At 47.2% G+C, this 27,144-nt stretch overlaps 1 protein-coding gene across 1 annotated transcript; it reads right to left on the bottom strand.

Moving 5' to 3' along the window:
- Window positions 1-1,888: 1,888 nt before the first annotated feature.
- Window positions 1,889-27,144, bottom strand: ARHGAP1 (Rho GTPase activating protein 1). Its single transcript, XM_058420959.1, is given in 16 exon segments — window positions 1,889-5,031; window positions 5,432-5,535; window positions 5,686-5,814; window positions 6,363-6,411; window positions 6,414-6,442; window positions 6,843-6,919; window positions 8,126-8,175; window positions 8,177-8,234; window positions 8,937-9,035; window positions 9,626-9,712; window positions 10,196-10,327; window positions 10,568-10,647; window positions 10,649-10,656; window positions 21,060-21,152; window positions 21,933-22,116; window positions 27,064-27,144. Coding segments are annotated over 15 exon segments (1,314 nt in total). The 5' UTR covers window positions 22,072-22,116; window positions 27,064-27,144; the 3' UTR covers window positions 1,889-4,851.

Here is a 27,144-nt window from a genome sequence, read left to right on the forward strand (position 1 = left end):
AACCCTGCTGACCTCACCAGTGAATTGGGAAACTGAAATATTAACTCATCTCCAGAGGAAAGGGGTGGGAAAAGGGGGAAAAAATATACCCACAGAATTTGCATTGTATGTGGTTGCTATATGGAAAGCGTAGCAGTGTTTTGAGTTGACAGGAGAGATAGCAGAGACTAGTAAAATATGGAAAGAATAACCAAACTTAACAGATGATTCTAGTATTGATAAAAGGTAACCCTCTATAAACACACAATGCCAGGTATGGTGCCAACACCTTCCCTTTAAAGGAAAGACAAAGTTATAAAAATCTGTGTACTAATACACCAACTGCTGATTTAAACTTCAGCATAAAGGGTGTCTGTTATTATAAAAATGACACAGTGGATAAAATGGCAGGAATGGGGGAAAAAAAAAAAAAAAAGACTCAGTGTATTAGAAGATTCCGTGAAGGAAATAATCCAGCTTGGAATACAAGGGTAACTAATCAAAGCAATCTTTTCTTAAACCACATCTTCAGAAGGTGGAACTGAGCATCCCCACTGCAATTTTAAGGATACCAAATACATATACATGCACATATGCATGTATACATGTGTATTTATGAGTGTCATTTCATGAACTTATGACACAGTACAGTGTCAAATTCGCAGAAACCATCCCGTAGGATCTGGAGCTTACTACAGGGCTTCATCACCATTTACACCATGCCACCAGTAAACAAGGGATTGGAAAAGCCATCAGCAACTAAGTGAGAAAGTAAACAATCACAGAAGTATGATTAATCACCTAGGTCATGAACAATTAAATACCATCACCCTGTGAGCCTACTGTATGTATTTATAAAAAATGTTCTCAGAACAGTGTCCATGAAGCCAGAAGACAGCTACTCATGAGAACATGTCCAGCTGCAATGGCGTTCACCTTGCGTTCAGTACTGCCCACGGCTGTACGCAACGTAGGCTCTGCCATCACCAGCTCCCTGTCAGGGACAGATGCCCCTGCTCTCCAGCTCCTCTGAGCTGATGTTGCTACAGCACAATGCCAGGCAGGGCACTGTGACAAAGCCCAGTCAGGACCAGCTGCTACACTGAGAGGAGGTTTGAGATCTCGCTGTATAGTTGGCATGTTAACCACACTGACCCTATTACAGGGGCCACGTCACCATGCAGAATGAGAACTGGCAACACTGGAAAGCCCTTAACTGGACAGTTTATGAATAGTAACAACTGACAAGCAGCACACAGTTTAGACGTGCAAGTGTTGACATCAGCATTAACACATCACCCAGACACATCACTGCTGACAGCCCAGCAGTCAGGCTACTGCCCAATGCTGATGGTTTGTGCTCCAGCGTTCTCCATTCTACTCTGAACTCCTGCACGCTAGCCGAAAAGCTTACTGAAGTAACAGGCAAACTGCAGTCTTTAGGAAAAGGCAGTGAGCTGAATATGGATCAAGGGGAGTGTGGTGGTCCTAACCAGACTATGTTCATCATCAAGTTAGCAATCCACGTACATTGAAATGAGAAGGTGCAGGCTTCTGCTGCTTGTAGCACCTGGCCACAGGGTAAACTTAGCCAGCTAATCCTAGGGTGGCTCCCATTTGCCACCCTTGGCAATCCTAGGCTGACTGCTCATCATGACTGGAAGATGGTAATGTGGAAGAGCAGCTCTCTTCAGGAAAGAGCCAAATCTTTACTACTTCATTTTTGTTTTAACTCTGTTTCTAGCCCAAGGCTCCTGCAAACTAGTATTTCTTCAGAGTTATTCACATAGGAGGTATTTCATACTTTCTTTCCTCCCTTGCAGCATGGTTGTGGTTGGCAGCATAGACAGCCTTTCTTGTTTCTTGTAGAAGTGCCACTGCTGCTGCCACTTGACAGACATACATGGAATTTGAGATTACATTTTGATTTTTATTGAAATACAAAAAGTGCAAACTGTGAAATACAAGATTGGTGCAGATTAAAAGAAAATAAACAGTGTGAACCGTGAAAACCCAGGCCTGCACCTGATGAACATCAACAAAGAAGAAGGCAGGGAATGTCAGCAACAAAAGCAAAGCTGAAATTTTTGCACAGGAGCCCCTGTGCATAAAAAAGGAAACTGGGACCAAACTGGCCCTCAGCTCTCTCATGTTACCACAGAAGGCATCTCGATGTCCCCAGACCCCCTGCACCACCCAAAAGCTCCGGTGTCAGTTCACAGGTCGGGCCAGGGAATGATCAGAGGCCATTAAGACAGAAGAAGGCTTGGCAGAGGGGAACGTTCTAGGTGCTAAAAGCAGGAGGTTGATGCAGAACAGGTACCCCCTCAAGAAGAAATGGCTAATAGCTAACTTGAAAGGTAAGCCAGGGAAGAGACCCTTGGGCAGCTCTGTAGCAAGGAGAAAACCGACACAGACCAGCACTGTAATTGTATACTGCCCCCGACCTATAACGAGGCAGGCAAACCCAGCCCAGGCAGCCCCCTGCCCATGTGAGGAGGGAATTGAAGCCCCTGGCCTTGGCAGGTGCAGGCTCTGCTGAGCCCCCACCTGACACAGGCTGCAGGCAGGCCTGGGCCAGTTCCTTGCTCAGATCACAGGAGGAATATTTCAATACAAGGCATTCAGGAGAACAGACTGCAAAAGCAACCCTGGTTACCGTGCCTGTTCCAGGGCCCTCAGCAGCTCCAGCACAAGGAGCAGCAGAGGAAAGAGGATATTTACAGCGGGTCCCTTCCAGGATTTGCAAGCACTTTCCCACCCATGAGCAGTAGCAGTTCCCTGAACACTCTCTGAATCTGCTCTCTGCAGGCACTGAACTGGAGCAGCTTTATCCCTGCCTGCAGGGGATGAACCAGCCTCTATTTTGCTAAAAAGGAAACATCATTTCAAGAATTCACTAAAAAAATGAAACAAACCAAAAAAACCTAAATCAAAAAAAACTCTAAAATGATCCACCAAACTCCAGCCAGAACTCAGACACTTGCAGTATTCCCCACTTTTCCCCTGGACAGGAGCTACTCCAGCACTGCTCCTCTGGCTACTGGGCAGGGAACAGTCTTTGCTGCTCTGCAAGGCTAGAACATGCCACCTTCCTCAGAGAGTGCACAGGACCAGGCCTCATGCACGCAGGCACTTGGATTCCAGGTTGTCAAGCTTGGGGGTTTGTCCCAGAAAAGTTAGCAGGGCTTGCCTTTCTTTCCTCTAGGGAGATGAAGGTGAAGCCAGTGTCAGCTGCAGATACAGTCAGAGCACCAAGTCTCCTTCTCCCCCTACAAGCAGGACGCCCGCAGGGAAAGAGGGGCTGCACTGAGCTCCCTCAGCCTCCACAGACTTGCCCCTAAACACTGGGGCAAGTACACCTCTCTCCACACTAGTCCATTCCAGATTACCCCTCCACAGCACATCAACCCTGCTAACTCACTCTAGAAGAGAGCACAGATGAATTAGGAGCAGATTATTTCTCTCCAAAACATTTACTTAGTTACTACTGTGAACTGTTCAGAATTAAACAATTCATATCCTGGCCAAACAGGGAAGGCCAGGACCACCCCACTCTGAGCCTGCCTTGCAGAGAACACCGTCTCTGCAGCCGTGCCCAGGGCATACAGGATGCATCTGACCAGATGGCAGGGTGGAAGGTACGAACACAGGAGGAGACACAGCAAAGGCCCTTGGAATGGAATAGCTGCTCCCTCACAGCTTTGGCACGTGAGTGCTCAGCGCCTGGGCAGAAATTTGTAATCCAGGCCTGGTGCACTCCACGGTGAGGGTTAGCCCCAGTCCCCAGACCTTCCCTCAAGGCCATGCTCTCTGTTACACTGTGCTGGGGAAAAATTGTGCTCAAAAAGACAACTAACTAGTCAAGGCAGTCTGTGACAGTCAGCACAGATACATATGCCAAAAGAGGAGGCCTTGTGCTGCTGCCAGGACAGATGGTGATCCTCATGGTGTTCAGCATCTCAGTGCCACCAGGGCACTTGCTCGTGCCATTCAGGCTCACCAGCTGTCAAAGGGTCACAACTGGGCCGCATGCACAGCCAGGCCTGGCAAGAACCTTCCCAGCCAGGCTGGAAGTAATGCTGGAGGGACAAACACACCTGAGCTGGATAACTACGGGAGGCAAGTGACCCACTACAGTCCAGCAAACACACAATAGTACCTGGAGTGGGGACCCCAGAGGGGCTGGGCTTTGGGCTGAACTCCCCTTCACTGTCCTGGAGTCTGACAGGTAACACGGCCCACTGCCCGGAGCCTGTCCACCTGCCTGCCAAAGCAGGGGGTCTAGAGCGCTGTTTGCAAGTGCAGGACATGCTGCTGCCTGAAGCACAAGGGCTGCTGCCCCCTTCCCTGCTTTAGGTGCCCCTGGGGAAAGGCAGGATGCATGTTCAGTGCTGAAAAATGGCACTCACAGTAAGAACGTCTCCATCACAAAACCCAGCAAGCCCACCCTAGCCCAGATAGCCCAGCTGAGGCGAGGAGGGGTGAGCTGGGGCTATTGCCAGCTTGAACGAAAAGATCTGTGCTGAGGAAGGGACCAGGAGGGCAGAAAAACTGCACATAAGGGAAGGAGGAAAGGAAGGCAGGTCATCTGCTAGGGCAGAAGACTGGTGATGAGCCCTGGAGGAGCTGCGCAGGTGGGTCAGGACTCGCAGCAGCTGCAGCAGCTGGGAGACCAGCTCCCCTGCCCATCCAGAGCTGCCAGTCTCCTGCTCACTTATTTGCACACTTTCACCATCATCTCCACAGCCCTCACTCTGCTCATCACCCAGAAGATCAATGGTCCCTTTGTGCTGGAGACAGCTTGGTCACATCTCCAAGACAAAGAAGGGGGAAGGTGGGCACAGTGTGCAGGTGTAGGCTGGCCTGGATTCAGGCCTCTGCAACCTCAAACAGCTCCTTCTGGTGGTCCAGCAGGAATTTGGTAAAGGTATTGATGGGATTGATGGCTTTTAGAGTGATGGCCACATCTTTGGCCCAGAGCAGATTTGGGCCAAACACGACCGCCAGGTTGGTGTTTGTCATCTTGTTTCTGTCACTGTGAGCAGAGACCTATGTGGGAAGGAAAGAAACCATTGTGAATCCTACAGAATAGCACAGCAGCTGCCCTCTACCCTCCCCAAAGCCAGAGCTGACAGAGTCACAGAGAAACTGAGAGGAGAAAAGCTGGCCAGGCCATATCATAACAACAGGACCAAGAGCACTGTCAGATAGTATCTCTACACGTCCAGATCACCACTCATGATCTTCCCTCTTGCTTGAACGGCCTTGCAGTGGCTTCCTTGGCAGCAGGAAATACTGTAAAGCAGATGTGATACCCCTCTTCTACTCAGCTACTTTGTAGTTCTACCTCCACGCTGGGGAGTTTTCAGCCTCCCCGGTATAGATCACACAGGCTGTATGCCTGCGCCTCTCAGCATTACGACAAGCAAGTGCTTAGGCTAGCACTCACCTCCACCAGAAAGGCTGTCAGCAAACGGAGCACTTGGTAGTTTTCTTCTGGCAAATCCTGGAGCGTTTTGCGAACAACATCCACACGTTTCACCTCCTCCACACCTAAGAATCAAGAGACGGGACAATCCTCAGCACTCATCCCCACAAAGGCCCTGCTGGCAGCCACAAGGTATCGCATGCATGTCCCCACTAAGACACCTTTGCCCTCAGCCAGTGCAACGTGCAGGGAGTAGCACACTTGTTACAACTCACTCTGAAAGCTGACAACATGGCTGTAGAGGCCAAAAGTGAGGAGGGGCTCAGGTAGCTCCCTCAAGAAGGTCTTGAGAATCACAGCAGGGAGGTGGACGTCTTCATATTCCTCGAAATCTACAGGCACACCTGAGAAAGTAGAGCAGAGACTCAATGCTCACTGGCCAAAGCAGCACCTCCTCCAGACAAAGGACAGGACATGATGGGTCAGAGCCCAAAATGAAGGAAGGGGTATTTTAAAAACACAGAATCCTGAAGTACCACATCTTCTAGCAGAGTGGAAAAATATGTACCAAAATCATATACAAAGTAGTGCTGAACCAGTGCTACATCTTTAGAAATAATCAAATAAAACTTGACTCAGTTTCATCCTGGTCATCTTAAGTCTCTTCAGTATAACCAGAGTAAGATGGTATATCCCACCACAAGAAACAGGGAAACTTTCAGGGAAAAAAAAGTGTAGTAAGGGGAATATGAGTGGGAAGGAATATGCTTTCCACACAGCAGAAGTACTCAGGTACTTCTCCCTTGCAACTCAGGTCATACTCCAAGAGGAGGCCTTACATACAGACCTATCAGAGAAGGAGAGGATCCATAATGGACTAATTCCAACACAGCTGCACTTGGACAGTAGTAATTAGGGAATGAGAGGGCCTCTGATGTGTTTGGACACTTACCCATATTGTATTTTTGCTGGACCTCTCTGACAACCTGTGTATTTTGCTGACCTCCGGAAAATCCCCCTCTGTATTAAGAGCTGTGAATTGACAGCAGATAGAGAAGGGAAAAAAATCAGCCATGTGAGAGTCTCTAAAAATGCTGGCCGTAACAATTATAAATCCATGCCATGGGCATTCAGACAGATATCAACAAGTCCCTTTCTAGAGCACAACATTTTTTTTCTGCTTCCATTATCAGACAAAGGATACAAGGAGCATTGGCTACTTTCATACAAGTAGTAACATGGACTCCTGAAAGAAGGTCTCCTAAGCCCTCCACAATCTCACTTGAAGGCTAGTGAGAACTAGAACTAGGCTACTCACCTAGTTCTGCCTTTACACCCTATTCTGTTTTTCTTTATCTTACCGCAGTCTTGATGGGAGCTTGGACAGAACAGAGGTCACTGATAGGAGATTGCAGCTTCCCCAAACACTTACCATACATCAGCAAGTGATAATGGTGTCTCTGACCACCAGGAGGAACAGGAAATCGACGAGGGTCCTTCTCCCTGAGACTGCAGCAAGAAGCAAGAGGTTACACGTGACTGGTACACAGGACTGCTTCTGTTCTACATGCAGCCTCCAACTCTTGAATGTGCCCACACAAGCTGTACTACGTATGATCTTGCTATCCCCATCCCTGGTTCAGCCATTATTCCAGCCTTCTATCTTCTTCACCCATCATGTTACATCATTCACTGGAGCAATTATGAGCTCATTACTAGACCATAGCAATGTTTTTCCATCTTCTGTAAAAATCTCAGCCTGTAGATGTCAGGGCAAAGCGTTTCCCAGAAGGCAAGGATGCTAGTTATGAATCAGGTGAAAAGGGTTATGCTGCCCTTTTCCTTTCCCCTAGGAGCAAGGGCAGAAAGAAGCTGACACAAATGAGAAAAAAAATTTTGGCCAGCACATTCCTGTGACAGATTTATCAAGAAAATGGCCGTCAGGGAAACCTCATGATGCCAAGGTGCTCGCTGCCACCCTCGCATGGTCAAGCCCGGAACACTCGATGGCTTGGAGCTGCTCACCCCTCCCTAACAAGCTGCTAACAAGCTCAGGCACCACAGCACCATGGCAAACGCATCTGGAAATGTTGCACTGAAGCTGGGGAATGTGTTCCCAGGCTGCCTCAGAGGATGTGTCTAGCTGCACAGTACCGCTCCTCCTCATTCCCCGGGGAGGCAAAACCACACTCAGAGTTAAAAATACCTTCAACACTTACTCAGTATCACCAGCCCTTGCCAGGGTCTGTGTTTGCCTTTGTCACTGTGCAGGAATGGGGAGTGGGATTCACTACAAGGGTGAATAGAGGTGCTTTTAAAATAGAATTTATGATTTGGAAAACAACTATGAAACAAATCTGCAGCACTGCTCAAAGTAGCATAGTCCTAAAGAGACCCCTGTGAGCCTCCTACAGATTTCTTTTGCTTAAAAGGAAGTTTCTAGTGCCATAAAGCTGTCCCCATGGTCCTTATTGCTTCTCCCTTAGTGACCCTATGTTGCAAAAACAATCTAACCCAGGGATCAAGAGGGTGGAACTGAACTGAGTTAGGATCTGGATATGAGTACAGAGTTCCTCAGGAAAATGATTAAAGTTTCATAGGAAGTCTGAACTGAAAGAAGTTTTGCAGCCATTTTCTGCTCCTGTTCAGTAATAAATAGAGTGATCTCATATCAAGCAAGTCAGGGCAAAAGCAACACAGTCCAGAAATACTCACTGCTGTAGGGAGACTCCAAAGTGCTGGTTTGGCAGCGGTGGGCGTGGGGGGTGTTGGCTTCTGGGGCACTTGCAAAGGCTTCTGCAGAGATCTCAGGTATTCATCATACCTGCAGCAAAACACAGACTAGTAAAAAGCCACTCCATCTCCCAGGAAGCACATGAACCCAGCACTGCACACGCACTGGTAACAGCACCAGACTAGCATGGGCGATTACACCTATACAAAGCCACCACAGGCAGCTCTGGAGCACAAGAACAAACATCTGGTTGCCAGAAAAAAAGCAGGGAGAAAAGGAGTTTTCTATTTGTAATCAAGAGTTGGAGTAGCTGAGTAACAGCGTGGGCAGGAGGCCAGGACAGCGCTGCTTGTGATGAGACAGATGCATATGTGGGTGTGGGACAGGCAAGCAATCTGGTCAGACTGAGATTATGGCAACTCTGGGAAGCCCCAAAGACAAGCTGAGCAGTGCAGAATGAGCTAAGCAGGTGCCCAGACAACAGCAGATGCACACCATGAGCTCCAGGTCAGTGTTAAGGTCAGTATCTCGCAGAAAGTCCCCCAGGGGGTGAGTGGGAGATGCAGGATTGGGGCTCTGCTGCGGGAGGGTTTTCTAACTCAAAGACACAACTGGGCACCAGGGCCAAGGACACAAGGAAGGACTATAGAGAGAAACCAGTCTTGAAGGCAGCTTGTCACCACACCCTGCAAAACCACTGCTTGAGTGGAACAATCTCTTCCTTCTCTTGCTTCTACAAAAAGTCCCCTCTCACAGAGCCCTAAAGAAGGGGGAGACAGGTAGTATTCTCACTTCAGCACTTGGCTTGGGATCCCCAACTGTTCCAGCTTCACATACTCCTCCAGCTCACTAAGGTAGTTCACATAAAAAATCTTTCGTCCAAATTTAAAGCTGAAAAACAAGAGAAAGGTAGATATGTGAGGAACTAGGAAATCCAGTAACAGAACTGATTTCTTACTGAAAAAGAGAGCATGGGGATGCAAGAAACATCAGTGGAGCAAAAGGCAGGTATGGCTGAGCAGCAGAGATGTCACCCACATCACTCTCCCCTCCATCTGTTTTACCAGGAGATGCAAAGACTTTCCAAGACACATCAGAAGTCCTAGCAGCAGCAGGCTCCCTCAAATGCTGGATTTCCTATGTTCAGCAGTGGGCTTGAGAAGATTTTACTCCAAATTATTTCATAGAGTTATAATTTCAGAATCACAATAAATAAAATATTTGAGTTGCAGAGCCTGCAACTTTTTAATTCTACTTGGCTGGAGAGAAAAGGAGTAGCACAGAGCTGCAAACTCTGTAGGTTCCTAAAGAGGTATTTCTGGTGTATATTCTGAGCTCAGAAATGGGAGGAGATAGAAAAGGAGAGAGACTCCAGGATAGGCTTGGCAGCCTGTGCTCAGGTTGTGCCCCTCTGAGAATGCCCCATTGTTCCCCTGCAGTGTGAGCATGCGGGTGAGCCTCCAGTAGTGCTTCCTTCCCACCTGATCAGAGGCTTGAAGAGTATCAGTAGGGTCTTGATAAACATGGTTGGGTGCACAATATACAAGGCTTTGATGTTCTTCTTGTACCTGTCGAGAGAAGCCCAGTAATGACAAGCTGCACTTTAAGCAGAGTAACCAACCTTTCCACAAGATGAAGGCACCCTGGTTGCTTCATCCCTTTTGCACTCACCATGCCCCAGCACCCATGGCCTCCACTCTCCCATGCTCTGCAGCTGCGTCAGGCTACTTGGCAGCTTAAGGACATGCTATCCTGTATTCCAAGATTCATCTAAAAGCAGTGAGCAGCCCCCCCAGGAACCTACAGTTGTATCACGGGGCTGACACAGGCCCTGGGTTTGCTGCTTGCCTGTTGGCTTAAAGGATGTGATTACAGAAGGAGCTGCTCATCCTATGATTCAATCTGCATTAAACAACAATCCACCTCCTTAAGTAGGAGAAGAAGTGACAGTAAATTATGATCAGCAAGCTACACAGGGGGCCTGAGGAAGGTCCTCTATGTTAGGCTAAAGAACAGCACATAACATCCTTGCTTGCTGCAGTTTTACTCACTTGCGATCGAATTCCCTGTAGGCGTCCCGCAACCAGCTCAGGGATGGCTTGTTCTCACTGGTCAGGCCATGGTGCAGGTACACCAGCGTGTAATCACTCTCCACATACTGGTCCAGTGTGAATTTCAGGTACCTGAGAGAAAGAACTGACCAACTCACTTTGTGCTCTGCTACAGACAGGCTCTTCCTTCCTTTGGGACTCTTTGTGTGTGCCACAACAGAGCATTTGCATCCCCAGCAACGGAAGTAAGCACTTGGGAGGACACGTCCAGCTAAAGAAGCTACTGCAGATGGATCTGTCCCCAAGAATTCAGCAGCTGAGAATTAGGTCAGATTTAAGACATTAACAGCAGCCTACCAAGACTCTACTTACCCCAGCAGTTTCACGTGATCTAGTTGATGACTTGGGGGCATCCGGCAGGCACTGAACAAAATCACTTTTCTTCCATATTTTGTCATCACCTGCAGGGTAAAATGCCAGAGATCACAGGGAGTTAAGGACTTCATTGTGGTCTTGGTAGCAAGGGGTAAAGAAAGAATGAGGAAACCACCATAACAAGGCACAGCTGCCAGCAAAGCTAAATCTGATTTTCAGCAGGTATCATGGGCCTAGTGTGGAAGCAGAAAACCTCAACACCAAGGGCCTGGCAAGTCAACAATGAGAACTAAGAACAGATTCCCTGCTCCAGCCCTGGAAGGAGAGGAAGGACTGGAAAGTCAGGATGCCTCAAGGCACGTAGGGATGGAGGCAAGTACAGAGCCAAGTGCTCAGAGCATTAATCCTGCGAAGCTGTCCCTGGGCACTGCTCCTGACAACACATGTGTCCAGGGAGGCACAGGGAAAACTGCCCCTTGCTGGCACAATAGCTCCCTTCCACCCTGCCCACAGTCCCAGACTAACTTCTAATAGTCTGGTTCATCGTTTCTCGCTTCACCTGAAGCTTAGTCCTGCACACATAACACAGGCCATTTCATACCCTGGAAACCAAGGAATTCCTAGAAAAAGAGCAGTTCCAGTCGCATCCCAAGTTGAGAAACAAGCATCATCCTAAGTCTCCTCTACAGCTGGGCCAAGCAGGGCTGCTGGATTCTCCAGGATGACTCTAGAATAAAGTCTTCACTGCTTCCTAGATTTTCCATCCACAGAGAGATTTTCCAGCCTGAGACGGAAGGAGCTGCGAGTGCAGCGCAACAAAGCAGTCTTCGTAAAGCCATGCAGAAAGAAAACAGTCCCCATCACACTGGAGCCAAATAACCCGTTAAAGCACCGTCATGTCATGGAGGACACTCCCAGCCACCACTTGAGGATTCAGAGACAACAAGCCAAGTTTTCCCCAAAGCAAGTCTTCAACCACCAGTGGACTTCTGCCAGCAGAGATCTCAGCCCCATGAGCAAAGCCCAAGCAGACACGCATGGCCAAGCTTAGCAGACATGCTGAGGAATAGAGAGATTTGGATAAGTAAGAACCAGGTCACAAATCTTGTGGACATATGGAGTTTGAGGGAAAGTCTGATTCTCTCCCAGACACAACACCCAATCCAATTCCACAAAGACGACTTCTTTTTAGCAGAAGTGGAGATGAAATGGTTCCTTAGTATGAAGGGTGAAAGTCTTCCCTCCTTTTTAGCTACTCAACCCACTCCAAAACCTGTGTTTCCTTGTCAGGCAGAGTGCAACAGTGAATGGGGCTGTTGAAGTCATACTCAACAATACCCTCCTTACTCCCATATGTTAAACCACCTCACACAGACCACAGCACAGAAAAGCAGCAAGGATCACTACTTATGTAGGACAGACCTGCAATATAACATTCCTCTTGAAATAAATCCTTTACCCAGCATGGATTTACAATATTCATGCAGCCTTTTTCTCACCTTTGCACAGGCTCTGGCCTTAACTACCACTCGGCTACACTTGCCACGCAGCAACTGAGGTCTTGGAATAGCAAACCTGACATTTCTGGAAACGCTGCCTGTTAGTGCCAGATGACCACTTGGTGCTGCAAATGGCAGCCAGAGAACTCACACACACCAGCCACGACATTAAGATGCCACCAGCCCCCTTTTGCCCCCATCTTGCCAGAAGAGATTCTCTTGCTACTTGTTCATTTTTATTTTCATTCGCAAGTCCCATTTTGAAGTCACTCACCAGACAACACAGAATTTGCTGATGTGCACAAGGCAGAAATTCTACCAAAGCTAAGGACACTGCGGCAGCACTAGGCACGGAGCAGGAAAGGGGCGGCACAGGCCATCACAGTGACAAACACATGCGGAGATACAGGGCAGTCAGGGAGGACGCATGACCCGGAATGCAGGACTGGGAGAGAGTGATGCAAGGCTCGTCTGGAACAACCAGACACAGTCACAGCCAGGACACAAGACCAACATCACATCACATAGCCACGGTTAGCCCACTCTCTGCCTAGCCCAGAGTTTCTCGGTAGCTTGCTATGAGCTTTAGGGCCAGGTCTAATGTAACTGAGGTGTCTCAAAGACTAAGTGCAGGTTACAAAGTTCTGCGTAAGGAACGTGGCATATTGCGACCCCGCCCATTGGTACTGAGCAACTTGTATGTCTCTATCTGAAGGACAAAGGGTCCTGCCTGTATAAAGCACCAAGAAGATGCAGCGTTTGAGATCTGTTGAGTTTTATAGTGATGAAAGAGAACAGTCAGAAAGACAATAGATCTTTGCAGATCATACATAGCTCCATGCTAAATTCAGAACAGGTGATATCTTCAGTTAACTGAGAGGCTGCATTTCACACCAGAGTGGATGGTCTGAGGGCCAGATGCAGACTGCAAGCTTAATCAAGGCATGCCTTTGTGGTGTGCAGTACAGCACCCTGTTCATGCCATGTTGTGGGTGGCTGTACATTCAGCTCACGCTTCTGGGCACTGATGATCATATCTGACAAGTCACAATTCGGGAATGACATACCTTAAATAGCTTTCTCTGAAATGACATAAAAGCCTACAGCAAGGCCTATGCAAAGTCTACAGTCTTGTTCCTTTTATAGCCTTGCTGAAATGTCTGGGATTGCTGGTAAAGAATAAACAGACAATCCACGGATTCTGCCACAGGGGAGATGGCATGTATCCCCTGGACAATTTCCAGGGCCAAGCACATCAAAGATAATCTACAGTGCCCTGGATTACTGAAAAAGGAGTGGCCTGCTTTGCCTTCCAAATCAGAATGAATTAATGCATGAGACCTACAAAGGAGCCAGCACGCCCTTTTCTGAGTTCTGAGTTTTGCTCCAGTCTCATCGCACTGAGCTCAGCCTGTCAACAAGAAACTTTCAAAACCTGATCAAGTGCCAATCTTGTTTCTACTTGACATTTATCTGATCCGTCTCCTTGCTCTAGACATGACAAAATCAAAAATTCAGCATCAGAGCTGAACCATCAGTTGCTCCAATTTATAAACAAAGAACCTAAAGCCCATTCCATGCATTCTTGTTGGAGGAAACTACCTTCAGGTGGCGCCTCTGCCTCCTACAGAACGGATCCTTATCAGGTTTGGTCTTTCCCAGATGCTCCATCTCTTGTACTATTTGCTTTCCTATTTGCAGTATTAATCTTATGTATCTAGGTTTTCACCCCTTGTTTACAATTGCAAATAGCTGAAGTTTCCACTGAACACAAGGATAGACCATGAAGTAATCACTTGGCTTTTCAGGCTGCCTCCTACCTCTCCCAGATGCGGAATGCTCAACAGTTAACAACAAGCCAACAACCAATTATATACCATCAGTATTCACGGAGTGCCCCAGCTTTGTAAGTTCATACATAAAAAGTATTTTCAATGTACACTGGAATTAAACTACCTCCCTGAAGGATGTGATTCAGATTATTTTGCTTTTAACAACAAAGAGCAAGACAGTAGCCAATATCTAAAGCCTCTCCAGTCAAGAGAGATGCTCATTCTAAAGAGGTATGAACTCGTAGCACTGATGGACACAAGCTCCTGAACACTGTTACGGCACTTTTAAGGTCTGAACTGCGTTCTTCCTCTCACTCAAAAAGCAGCATTTCCAGGGCATTTCTAAGACAAGGGGGAAGGAAAATCACTGCTGTGCTGAGCTCAAGGCCAAACTTCTTAAAAGGGCTGAAATTGAAAAACTGAGGCAAATGTTTCAGCTTGAAACCTGCAGCAATACAAACGTATCACAGCAGAAATTCACATCAACATGGCAATAACGTTCCAAGATAGGGCATTAAATGAATCTGCACAGCCAACATGGAAAATACACCCTTGGCATGCAAATCCTGGTATTTATTATTACTAGGTAAATAGAAATATATCCATCACATATCCTTTAGCATTTTGTCATGATTTGAGGCAGCCTAACTGCAGTCCAGAGACTGCTCATTCCTACCTTCACGAGGTTGCCTCAGCTAAGTGGCCACCTTGCTGAAAGATTCAAATGGGAACATCCTAGTACTTTGATGCTGAGAGAATGCAGGTGGATAAAACCTGCCACCAAAAGCTAGTGTTACTGCTAAAACAGCAAGGTTAACAGAGTTCAGGGTCAAGGAAAGAGCACCACTACAGAATACTGGAACATTACTACACAAGTTTCACAAAGCTTAGCATGTTTAATCAGAGCCACTGTCAGTAAAAAACCTGTCAAATGTAATTTCATTTCAATTAGCTGCGCTAAGCTTATGGCACAGCTAGGAAACATTTAAGTATAGTAGATTTTAGCTGCCTATTGAATTCCAGAGTGGATTTAGCCCTGAAGGAAAAGAAGGTTAAGGAGTTCAAAGCAGTATTTTAATATGTGATTTTGCCCACCTCAATATTCCCAATATCCAAACACTGCCAGAATCAGAAAGCCTTATGAAGTGAATATATCTTTAACTGATATAAAAATATACTAGAGGGTCAGATTAAGGAGTGAAGAATGGGAGGATGTCTGAGAGCATAGAAAAAGGGGGAGAATACTCCATATAATGAGGAAATGAGAATCAGCATTTTCATGAATTGTGTGAAGGTCTTAGCAGTAAGAATTTCACACCAATAGAATTTCTCATGTACATTGAGAAGCATGAAAGCACCAGCAACCAAATTATTGAGACTTAGGACTGAAGTCCGGAGAGTATTAACAAATGCTCAGCAAGCCCAAGGCAGTCAAGCACAGGTTTGGGCAAATGAGTTACCAGAACACGACGTCTCTGCAGCCAAATGGAGAAGAGATAGATAACAGCTGCTTTCAGATGGAGAACCCAGTTTAAGTGCCAGCTGCTTAGCACATGGGTGCAGCAGCAGATCATGTGAAAGAACAGGAAGCAGTCCTAGAATGAACTTCCAAAGCACATATGATAACAGGGCAAACTGGAGTTCAAACTGAACTGGTTCAAGCAGGCCACCACCATGACAGGACAGGAACGGGATTTACACTGAGACCCATGAGCCCCAAAGTGCCCGAAGTAAAGCCCACACGCCAAATTTGGCTCAGATGATTCTGCTGTGCCTGAGGCAGAGGTGCAGCCCTCAGACAAGAATTTTGTGCAGCCTTTGGACTCCTGAAAAATTGCCAGTGCAGCCTAAGGCTGAGCAAAGTTTGGGCTCCCCTGAGACAGTCCAGCTACAGGCCATGGTCATGCTAAAGGAATACCATGATCTACAGAACCAAATGTTAGTGCCACAAAAAATCTACCTACCTGGTTGGGCCCCATCAAGTGCACCCTGGTCTGGAGGAACAGAAAAAAAGTTATAGCAAGCCAAGCTTTGCATGCTTTCCCAGAAAGTAATCATGAGGGTAAAGTCTGAGAGTCTAGCCAGATTGCCACTGGGATGCATTTAGCTGCTGTCTTGCAGCATTCAACCTCCTTCCGTTTCATCTTTCCCCCATGTTCCTCTCCAAAGCAGCCTTAGCTAACAATTACAGGCAGTAACAGCAACCCTTGATTCCCAAATCTCTATTTTGAATTTGCAACTAATTCTGTATAATCAAATTTCTTGCCCTTACTGCTACACTTCCTCTGCCACCAAAATGGCAACTGCTGTACTGCCACTTTTAAAAGGGTTAATTGCAATTAATTCTGAAGTCCTCTGAACAACTTCAGAAGTGTAGAGAATGGCACCATACCATACAAATAACACATCCCACACCCATCACTTTTTTTTCATGATTAGTAGATTCTGAATTTAAAAAAATGAATTGCCAATTAGAATTTAAAAATTAAAAAAAGGCTCCTCTAGTTTATGAAGGCATTTATTATCACACCCAGCCCCTTTCCATCACTCTCACAGTTATATACTCAACAGACCCACGTGGACCTATCAAGGCAGGAGCCTTTGCAGAGCAGGTCTCTAGGAAGAAATTCTCCATTCTCTCAGCCTACCTTAGAAACTTAAAATTGCTTCGATACTCTCCCTTCCCTTGACCTTGCATATCAAAACATGGTGCACAAGCTGGGCTTGTTCTGGATGGACTCAATTCTACAGAGGCAATTCATCATTTACTATCACACAAAATATTCTTAAACAAACAAACAAAAGTTAAAAGCTGGAAACTACATCCAAACCCAGCAGAAATGCTGTTTATAGTCTGTATTAATGGAGCCAGTAACAATGTGCCACGCCTGAAGGGAAAAGGCCCCTTGTTACCCTTGGCTAATGGGCCTTTGCTGGGTCTGTTAGCTACCAAAGACACCCTGCAACACACCTTCAACACAAGCTTTGTCTGCCACTTCTACCTTTGCCTGCCTAGTGAAACAACAGCTACTGGTGCTCCAAAATTGATTTTACCTCCCCACATCAATCAGCAACATCTACAGCAAACAGTTACAGCTTTGGCACCTGCAGCCACGTTTGTTGGGTAGGTTTGGTACCAGATTCACCAATGAAAACAGATTTACTGCTGAAATTGCAGCTTCAATCCAGTAACACAAAAGGTACACTCATAGCTCTCCACACATATTGGCATCGCAGCTTTTCTGCGAGGGCAGCCCCACAGATGGACAATTAATGGTGTGAGGCAGCAGATCTCCCACACAAACGTGCTTTGAGCTCCAACAAAGTTTTGAAATCAATGGGCAGGGATTATGCAGCCGGAGTACACAGTGACAGCCACCTTCCTGACCACTGATACACGATCTTCTACCCTCCGTGGCAGTGAGAAATTCATATGCCAGTATATGTTAGGCCCCCGTTTTCTTACCCCAAAAGAAAGCAAGGCAGTTATTGTGTAAAATGTGAATGCCGATGAACCTCCATTTGCCAAAAGCCAAATGGCCATAGCCATTTGCATATTGACCACAAAGAAGAGACCAGTATTTCAGACTGGGCAGCAGAACAAGGAAGGATGACCTTGCCAGAGCTGACAAGAGCCCTGCTCTTCCCACACAGCCACTGGTTTCCACTATGAACTGCCATCTCCAGAGACCTCCTTTAGACTATCATTAATTACCTGCCTTAGCTTTGCAATTCAGCCTGTGCTAAAATGCAAGGCCAAGACAATGTCACATCTAGTCTGCCTCAACCCCCAAGAAAATGGAAGCAGCACCTTTGCCATGTAAGAACTGGCAGGAGAACACAGAAACTCTCAGCATAACAGAAACTTGGGATAGTTCCTTAACAGCCCTCAAGCAGGAGCTTGTGTTTCCTCCAAATGCTATGTGATGTGAGCAAGGAAAAAACCACACTTTGCAGAAGTGGATTGTGCAGTGAAACCAAACCTCCTCTCATTCAGCTTCTATCCATGTGTAAAGAATTTCACTGTTACAGTGCTCACAGAAAGAGGCACTCAGAATCAAGAAGAACAAAACCAGAGACCTCTCTAGAGCCTGCATACAACACTCCATAAACACACACTTTAAGGCAGATCTGAAAAGACCTGCAGAGCACCAACATCTTCCTTCAGAAAAGCATCGAGTCCCATAACCAAAAGAATGCTTCCTTAAACTAAAATGCTGCGATTCCTAGCAATAGTCCAGTTCTGAGTACTCCCTCAGGACTGTGGCCCGGATGCCTTTTGCTGTCATCTTTGTGTAACACACCATCACATGGGACAGAAGTAACATGACCGCTCCTTTCCCATGGACAGCCTTTTCCTGCAAGATCCCAGTCCCCAGAAGAGACAGGAGCAGAGGGCACAAAGGAGAGTCTCCATGAAACTGCTGCACTATTTTTAAGTGAAAAACAGACCCTGAAAACTTATTTTCCTAACAAATTCTGCAAAATGTTTTTCAGTACTTTCCCCTTTTAGGTCAGATAGCCAGGCTTTTCAAATCCAGCATGCCTTGGACTGAATCAGAAATTAAGGTCAGCTAGAAAATGAGTGTGCTAACTTTTTGTCATCAAAACTGGGCTTTTATTAAGTTATTTACATCATGCACATATCCAGCAAGAAGCAATTACTTTTTTGACCACACAGGATAACACTAGGATGATGGAGTTCAGCCCGAGGATGGGAACCAGCCTTCTGCTGTTGTCTCAAAATAGCATCATCATCCCAGAACATATTTCAGGGCAGGCAGGAACAGAGTTAGCCACAAACTTCCTTCTCTGAAGTGCAGAACAGGGAAGGACATGGGACAGAAAGCTAATGAATCAATAGAATAGATAAAACTATCCTTGATCTGCTGCCATTTGCTAACATTTACAAGAGAACTAGGGTAATTTTGTTTCAGGTTCAGCATAGCATTCATTACACCTGGAGCTGCTGAAAAACACAATTTGTCAGCAGAGCCAGATCTGAACAGTTTCATATTAATCCTACAGCGAGATTTTTCTTCTGCAGGCTACCTCTAATAGGATTTTTCCAGACTTTCCCAGATGTCTGCCTGCAACAACAATTCAGAGAACACTACCCTGTCTGATACTCTGAACAGTTAAAATTATCAATTACTGACAAAAAAAAAAATTAACAGCTTCACCCTGGAACCAAGATTCCCAAGTCAGATCCCTTTGATCAACTTCATAAATTCTCCTTTCAGGAGATGAGAAACCAGCAAGTCTCAAACTTATATGGCAGCAAATCTCCTCTCTCTGGAGCTGTGCTCCAAGCTCTCCCAGTGCCAAGAGCGGCATCACACCACACACCGTGACTGGGACCATCACACGCTTTCACACATATCAGCTACTGGTGAAAACTGGCCAGCAAGATCCAAGAACAGCAGCTTCTCTGAGCACTTTCCTCACTACACAGGCACACTGCAGAGACACAGAGCTCACTAGGAATACAAATTTAAACCACAATAGGAAAGAGTTCAGAATGCAGGCACGGCTCCCAGTGAGCCACCATCCCACCCCGGACGGAATCTTTTCAGGAAGCTGGCTAATTCTTCTTTTGCTACCCTAGATCGAGAGCCAAATGGCTATGTTCCAAAAGCCACTGACACACACCTCCACTGGAGTGATACTCCATTCAGAGAGCTTGTCAAAAAAAAAGTCATGTTACCTCGGAGGAGAAATCCCAGAGAAAGTGTGTTGTTTATGTCAGGAGGCAGCAGACAAAGTACGTCCTTGGTTTGGGCTGACATTCCAGTCTTATCAATGTCTCTGATCTAAACTCTCCTAAGCACTGAGTCTGAAGCTTAGCCTGAGGACTGTATCATTTAACTCACCCTTTCCCAGAGTCCTCAAACACCAGTTACCTCTGCCATTCGAATTCCAAATATTCTGGCTATTACCACTGAAACACTGGAGTCCACATATCTGTCTCTTTACGGTTTCAGCGGCAAGACACCAGGGTGCAGACCTCTACAAACCACAGTCCTGTAACTCCAGCCCTTGGAAAAGCAGCTTAATAACACATTTGCAAATGAAAACATTTCTGCGAAATCTGTAAGGCATAACGGCCCAAATGTCAAACACCTGGCCTGTCAAACTGAGCAGGAGACAATAAACAATGTTTTGAGTCTGCCATTATCATTTTGTTCCACAAAAGGGGGAACACGAGAGATCAGGAAAAAGAAAGCTCATTTGAGAAAACTGCCCAGAAAAGAATGATATTAAGACAACTCTTACCAAAGTAAGTGCCTGAGACTCTTTCTGTTGCTGTCAAACTCTGCTGCAGAACAACCCTGCATCAGGAGAACTCCAGCTTGGGCCTCTGCTTCCTTGAAAATTCACATGTTGGGGAGGGACCAAGGTACAGAGATGGCAGCAGGAGGGGTAGGAGGTGGGTATAGTCAAGCAGGAAGCATGAATCAAGTCACAAGTTGAAGAAGTACTTCTTTTTTAAAAACAAGGAATGCAAGACAAGCTGGCCTTACCCTTCACGCTGGCTCACCACAGCAACCTGGAGAATACCCCCAAAACTCTTTCTTATGGAGGTCCCAGCAGTATATCACCAAGGGTTAATGTAAATAAAATAATACGGACAAGAAAAAACAAAGAAAATCCAAATGCTTGTGACCCTGAATGAACAGGTCTTTCCTTGCAGTGGAACACAGGCCGATTCCCCCTATTTCAGACTTCTGTACATGTTATTTCTGGACAGAATGGCAAGCTCTGGCCATTCAGATATGAGTGATGCCACCTACTGTGGATTATTCAGTCAGTTGAGGACCTTACAACTGTATTGCTTAACTAGGTAATTTCTGTGGCATTATCAAGCAAAAACCACTTTTGTGCTCGGGATGTAGTAAAGGGCCATATCTAAAACAATTCAGCAAAAGGAACTCAGTCCTGATAATGATATAATCAAGTCAGCAATAGCCCAGAAGTAACCCAAGTTTAGCTGAAGTCAATGGACAATTACACATATCACAAACATTCAAGAAGTCTGGTGTTCATTCTGCACCATTTGGGTTTGGCAAACAGCAGATGTCCCCAGAGCCCTTTCAGAAAAGCCCTTCCCCAGCCCAGCTGCAAAGACATCAAAGAAGAAAAAAGAAAGGTTCCCACCTGCTACTTCCACAATGTGGTGCCTGGCGATATCATAGTAGGGATCATCCCACTGCAGGTGAGTGACAGGCTCAGGGGAGCCTTTGGAGTCGTCTGCACAAGCACAAGAAACAAGCAATCAGAAAGAGGGACCTGGAGCACACTGGCAAGTACAAAGAGATAGAAGTATAAGAACATACGGCACTTCTACATGGGAGGGACTAAGGTATGCAACTGTACACCTTGAAAACCCACTTCTGAAATTCTGAGTGGACAAGAGCAGCAATGACTTCAGAAGAGTCCTGTCAGTCCTACAAGATCCATCTGTCCCTCAGAGTGTACGCCCTCTCAAACAACTGTTCAGATGTGTCACAAATATTCACAAAGACAAAACCCAAGAACATCATCACGGCTTTTTTGGAAAGGAGTATCTTAACACAGTCCTTTGATGGATGGTCGTCCTGTATGTCCTTGAGCTAATTTTCCTGACCTCTTTGTTCATAGTTCATAGCACAGGATTTCAGAGCAACAGCTCTGGTCTCTAGCCCCACCTCCCAGATGGAAGTTTGAGACCATTCCAGTCGAGAAGGCAACTCTCCTGCAAGAGACCATAATGGAGGATACTCGAGGATTTACAGTACATCTCTACTGTCAGCACCAAAATATAGCCAGGCACAGGACTGAGAAGAGCATATTTACAGCAGCTGGCTCTGTACTTTTTAGTGCTATTCAATACTGAGGCTGATTCACTTGGGTGTGGTGCAAGTTTAATGTGTCTATAAAGCTTCTAAATGGAGCTGGGGCTCTCTGGATATGTACATATGACCACAATGCTGCAGGACAAACAACTGCTTTTTGGCCAAAACCCAGATCTCAAACAAGCAGGATACTTACCTGACTTGGAAAAAGCAGGGACTTCATCTGCTGGCCAGTTCTTATCATCTATGGAGGCCAGTTTGAGCTGGCTGAGGGACTGGTTGGTATCATCCAAGTTCAGGTCATCCTGAAGCTCCGAGAGTGGGTCTGTAGCCATGGCCCCCAAATATCGCCGTTTATTTTGCAGTGCCTAGAACAGGGACTGCAAAGATTGTCAGGTGAGACACAGAGATCACGAATCTACCTCCCCACAGAGGAGCTTCCTCTTCTCACTGATTTCCCCCCAGCGCTCCCTTATCTTCACTTATCCAGAGATTGTTTCCCCTCCCCCTTAATACAAGCAGGAACTCCTCCTCCTCGCCAGAGGCACGACATCAGATGTCAGATTCTTTCATGCCAGTTGCTATCAAAGGCCATCAAGAGCTGCGCCAACCCTCTCAAGGAGTCTCTGCCTGACCACCGCTCTGGACAGAACAGCTTTTCTCTCCTGAACAGAAGCAGCACCAGGACTCTGCAGAAGACGACAGGCTGCACCAGCCCCTGCCTGATACACTCCTTGGATGGCTCTGAGCTCCCCCTCCCTCCCAATGGCTGGCACCAAGCCCGGCTGTTTCCACAGTTGGCCTAGTGCTGGAAGCTTTCCCGAGAATCACCCCCCTCCTTCTCCCCACAATGGAGAACCAGAGCTCTCAACAACACTGAAGTGGGTGCTTCAGCGTGCTGGGATCTGAACAGAGAAGTGAACAGTTCCTTAAAACAGGAATTTTTTAGGCTGAGCTAGTAAAACGGGGAGAACAATACACGTACAATCCTCATCTCCTTTCAGCATCACCCGATAAATCCTTTCTCCTACATAACAGCTAGCAGCAAGGAATCATTTAAAGCCATACTGCCTGAATGAGCATTTTTCACCAAGCGTGCCATAAGGAGACCAAAGAATTAAGCAGGTCCAAGAAACAGACATGTCAGTGCATTTGCTGTTGTTTGCAAATATTTCTCACTCTCATCTGAAGCAGAAGGTACATTAAAGCTGGGGCTGAGCTAGCACAGCATACTGGACCTTCTAAAGAGTACCAACTCTTAGGGACAATCCTTGGGAAGCAGCTGTTTTCCTCTGCATTCAGTCTCCTGGAAGTAAGCAAGGAAACATTAAAAAGGACAACTATGTAGATCTGGGCTGCTCACACAGACCACATGGACAGTAATTCAGTGATCAGCAGGCAGCAGGTCAGGAGGAACTGTAGAAAAACAAAGAGTCTCTATAATACTGTTTCACAGAGATGGATTGTGCTTATTTTGCTTTATGAGGAGAGCAAAGGGTTCAAAGATGATCTGAGGAGGCACAACACCTCAGTGTGGAAGTATATTCACAGCAAAACTATTCCCTTTAGCAGAATGGAGAGGGGGCAATAATGTTTTGCACCTTCCATCCCTAAAACTTGAATGAGTATATTCATCCAGAGAAAACAATGAAACGCTTACTCAGACAGAGAGCAGAGGACAAAACCTGTGAGAGATTGAGCTCTGGAAGATGTCACATCCATGCTCAGGTCTACACTTGCCACCAAGCTTGGGGATGCATTTTGAGAGCACAGGAAACTGGATATTCAGTGGTTTCCCTCTCCCTTTGGACCATTCCAAACTTATTATTTACTTCCTGTCCTCCCTCATCTGCTACTCACCAATTTACAACCAGTTTTCACCTCTCTGGGGCTCCCAAAGGACTGGAAGCTATTGTTAGTCAAATGCAGTGTTTCCCAAAATACGAAAGAGCATGATACATAAAGGCAGCAGGACATCAAGACAGCACATCAGACACACAGGGTCCCACCACTGCAGCCATGCAAAGATCCAAGCAAAACTATTCCCTGCTCTCTGGTGAGGGCTGCCAGAGCTGCCTGACCTCCTCTGATCTCAACAGGGCAAGGAGCAAGAAATCAGGTTCCCTAGCACCGTGAGCTCATGCTGGAACCGTGCAGCAGCGGAGCCAAGGGACAAGGACTTCCCACCCCTAGCAGCTGATCCGATTTCTATGGTAACAGCAGGCACTGACTCCTATGACTCAGCCAGCTTAAAGCATTTCCCACAGGGGCTCAGCAGCCCCAAAAGCCAGTGCTCCATGCTGAGGAAGCATCATTTGGCTTCCCAGGGCAGCTCTCAGGGACTTCCTGGCCCTAGTGGGGACAGAGGACCCACATTCGACTGCTGCCATCCACTGAGATGCCTTTCATGGGAGATCCTTGGGGATGCGCAGTAGCAACCACTTCCCCAAAACGGGGTCCTGAAACGCCTGGGGACCAAATCCAAATCCCCCCAGAGCAGTGACGGTACTGCCATAGGGCCAGCAAGACACCAAGTGTCCTCACTTGTCCTCACACAGATCACCATTTGGCTTCATGGTGAACCTGCAGCACTTGCCCAGAAGAGCAGGTCCCTAGAAGCAGGTTACTAGACAGCACTGGGGGATTTCCCCTGAGGCATACAACTAATCTTAGTGTGGCACCATGTGGAAGAAGGAAGCTGTTAGTAGGATCCACACTGCAAGAAGAGCCCAGCAGATACTGCTCTGGCCTCACCCCCTGGAAAAACAGACAAGGTTCTCCAGGTACCCTCATGTGGTTTTCACAGCCAGCCCTATTCCCTGGCTGTAGGTTACTGCTCCACGGTGTTAACGGAAGCAGCATCCAGAGAAGGAGACCTCTTAGATTTCAGGTGCTTCTTGTGAACCAGACTGTAGTACTCAGAGAGCCCCAAAAGGTTTTGCAGAATTTTCTCCAGCCCTTCCCCAACATGCAAAAGGCAAAAGCACGGGTCTCACATCAGATATCTATACAGCAATTTAGGACATGCAATCCTCTAAATGCTTGGGAATTAATAGGCTCCGAGAAGGAGAGAACTGGAGTTAGGATGCAAGACATGAATTGAGGTTCTTCATATAAGGATACACATTTCACTTTCCAATAGTGCAGCTGCATGAGATGATTCCCTGTGTACTCAAAAATGATCGCTAAGGGTCTGCCATTAAATGGAAACTCCATATGTATCATGATGATATAGTTGTTAAAATGGGTAAAGTGTTTGTTAAAAACATTTCATGTTTCTTAACAGTAAAAGAACATTTCAACAGATTTAACTCAGTTTTAATACTGCACCTGTTTTACATAAATGTCATGAAAAGATGCAAGTGGTACATTCCATACAGCATATAATAAGATAAGAAAAATTACATATCTAGATTTAAAAACCAAAAATTCTAGCCAAACATTTAAAAACTAAAGAATCACACATGGCAGCAGAATCATTTACTGCCAGGCTCTGAAGAGCCAACAGTTATATTTTTCCCAGGTATTTAAGTACGTTTTCTGCAACTACACTGCACCTGAACACTTGCTGTGTAATAAAAATTAACTTTCCTGGATAAGAGAGACATGTGATGGAAACCAGCACATTCTGCTAAAGAAGAGAACTCAGACCATTAAAATACAATTTTCACACAAATCCTGAGCTGAAGATTCCTTATATAAGACCCAAAATTTACCCAGGGAAGACCATTCATTTATATCCAGGAAATCTTGATAGCTGCTGTTCATGCAAACAATTTTTTTCTGCAATTTCAGTTTCACTACTTTTCTACCACTTATCTCTAAGCTACACCTGCTTGGTAGTTTCCTTTCCCTGTTTTTCTTCTAGATGTACTATTAGTTCAGAAGTGAATTACACTTCAAAATACGTCCATGCGTATATTACCAAACCCTGGAGCTGTACATACAATAAAGATTTACAGAAGCAAAGTGGCCTCTTCTTCCGTGCAAGATGAACAAGCAATGGTCAAATACAACACAGCCCCAATTTTGGGATTATTTTTCTGACTCTGCTGCCATCCACACCTCCTCCCAGTTTCGGCTTATTTGCACAAACACTTCTTTTCCTGTACACATCAATGAAGACTCTGCATTTTGCTATAGGGCAACAAACACACTGCAAGAAAAGGGAGCAGTTACTCAGCAGCAGACCTTCAGAGCACTCACGTGCATGAATGAGTTCCAGAACCAAGACTCACCCACAAAGCCCACCCCGTGTCTTCCCTCACACCAAGACTGATGATACCACTGAAAGCATCACTAGCCTGGTACTACCCTGAAAGAAACTAGAGGTCAAGGGCCAAACCTTGTCATGGCTCACCACGACCAGCAAACTCAGGATAGACACACTATTGCCCAGGGAAGCTCTTTGGTCCTTCATTATTCCAACAGCTTTTTAATGGAGCAGCCTTCCTTCCCCAGTCATCTGAATCCGTTTGCTGAAGGCCGCCTCCGTCCCCGCTGGAAATGCACCCCAGCGAGCAGTCAACCTCCCCGTACTGGTTGTCTGCAGAGTCTGAGGGCAAAAGTGCTGAACTCTCCGAGTGTCCCCTCCGGAGCTGCTGCACACAGTTCAGAGGCTGCCCTCGGTGCCGTGCAGGACCGAGCCGGAACTCACCTGTGAGGGAGGCCATGGGGCACACACAGCCCTGCACGGGCTGCACCCCTCCTCTTCCTCCCCATCACCCCCTCCACCAGACATGTCTTCTCTCCCGTTCCCTTCCACTCATCTCCTGTGGAACCTCGAGACTGCTTACGAGACTCACAGATTTACTATTTACACTGTTAAAACAACGGTCCCCTAGAACACGCCAACTGCCTGAGGGCAGGACAAGTACCAGCCCCTGCTGCGGGGCACCGGGGTTAGTGGCAGCCAGCCCCGGCCCCGCTGCAGCCGCCGAGTTCGGGAGCAGCCAGAAGCAGGCCCGGCAGAGCCGCTCCGGCGGTACCTGCACCGCCAGCACCCATCAGCGGTGACCAGGTCACCGCGGGCTGCCGGCCCCGCTCTCCCCCGCCCGGCTGCCCGCGGCGCTTCCCCAGCCGCGCTCTTCCCCCCAGGCGCGCACCGCGAGCGAACCGAGCCGCTCCCTCACACAGGGAGAGCCCGGCAACACCCGGGCGGAGCGCTCGGGGCTCCGGGCCCAACCCCGGCCCGCTCAGCCCCAGCCCCGCCGCCGGGCCGCTCCCCCAGCCCAGCAGCACCGAGACAGGCCGCCGGGCCCCGCTGCTGCAGGGAGGGCTCGGCCGCGCTCCCCGGACACCTCACGTCGCCCCGCCGGCGCCGGTACCTGCCTCTGCCGCCGCCCGCCTGTCACCGCCGCCCGCCGGAAGCGCGGCCTCGGCGCTTGGGGAACGCGCCGCGCCCCGCC

This window comes from Hirundo rustica, chromosome 6 (genome assembly GCF_015227805.2).
Source record: "Hirundo rustica isolate bHirRus1 chromosome 6, bHirRus1.pri.v3, whole genome shotgun sequence".
Classification (NCBI taxonomy): Eukaryota; Metazoa; Chordata; class Aves; order Passeriformes; family Hirundinidae; genus Hirundo; species Hirundo rustica.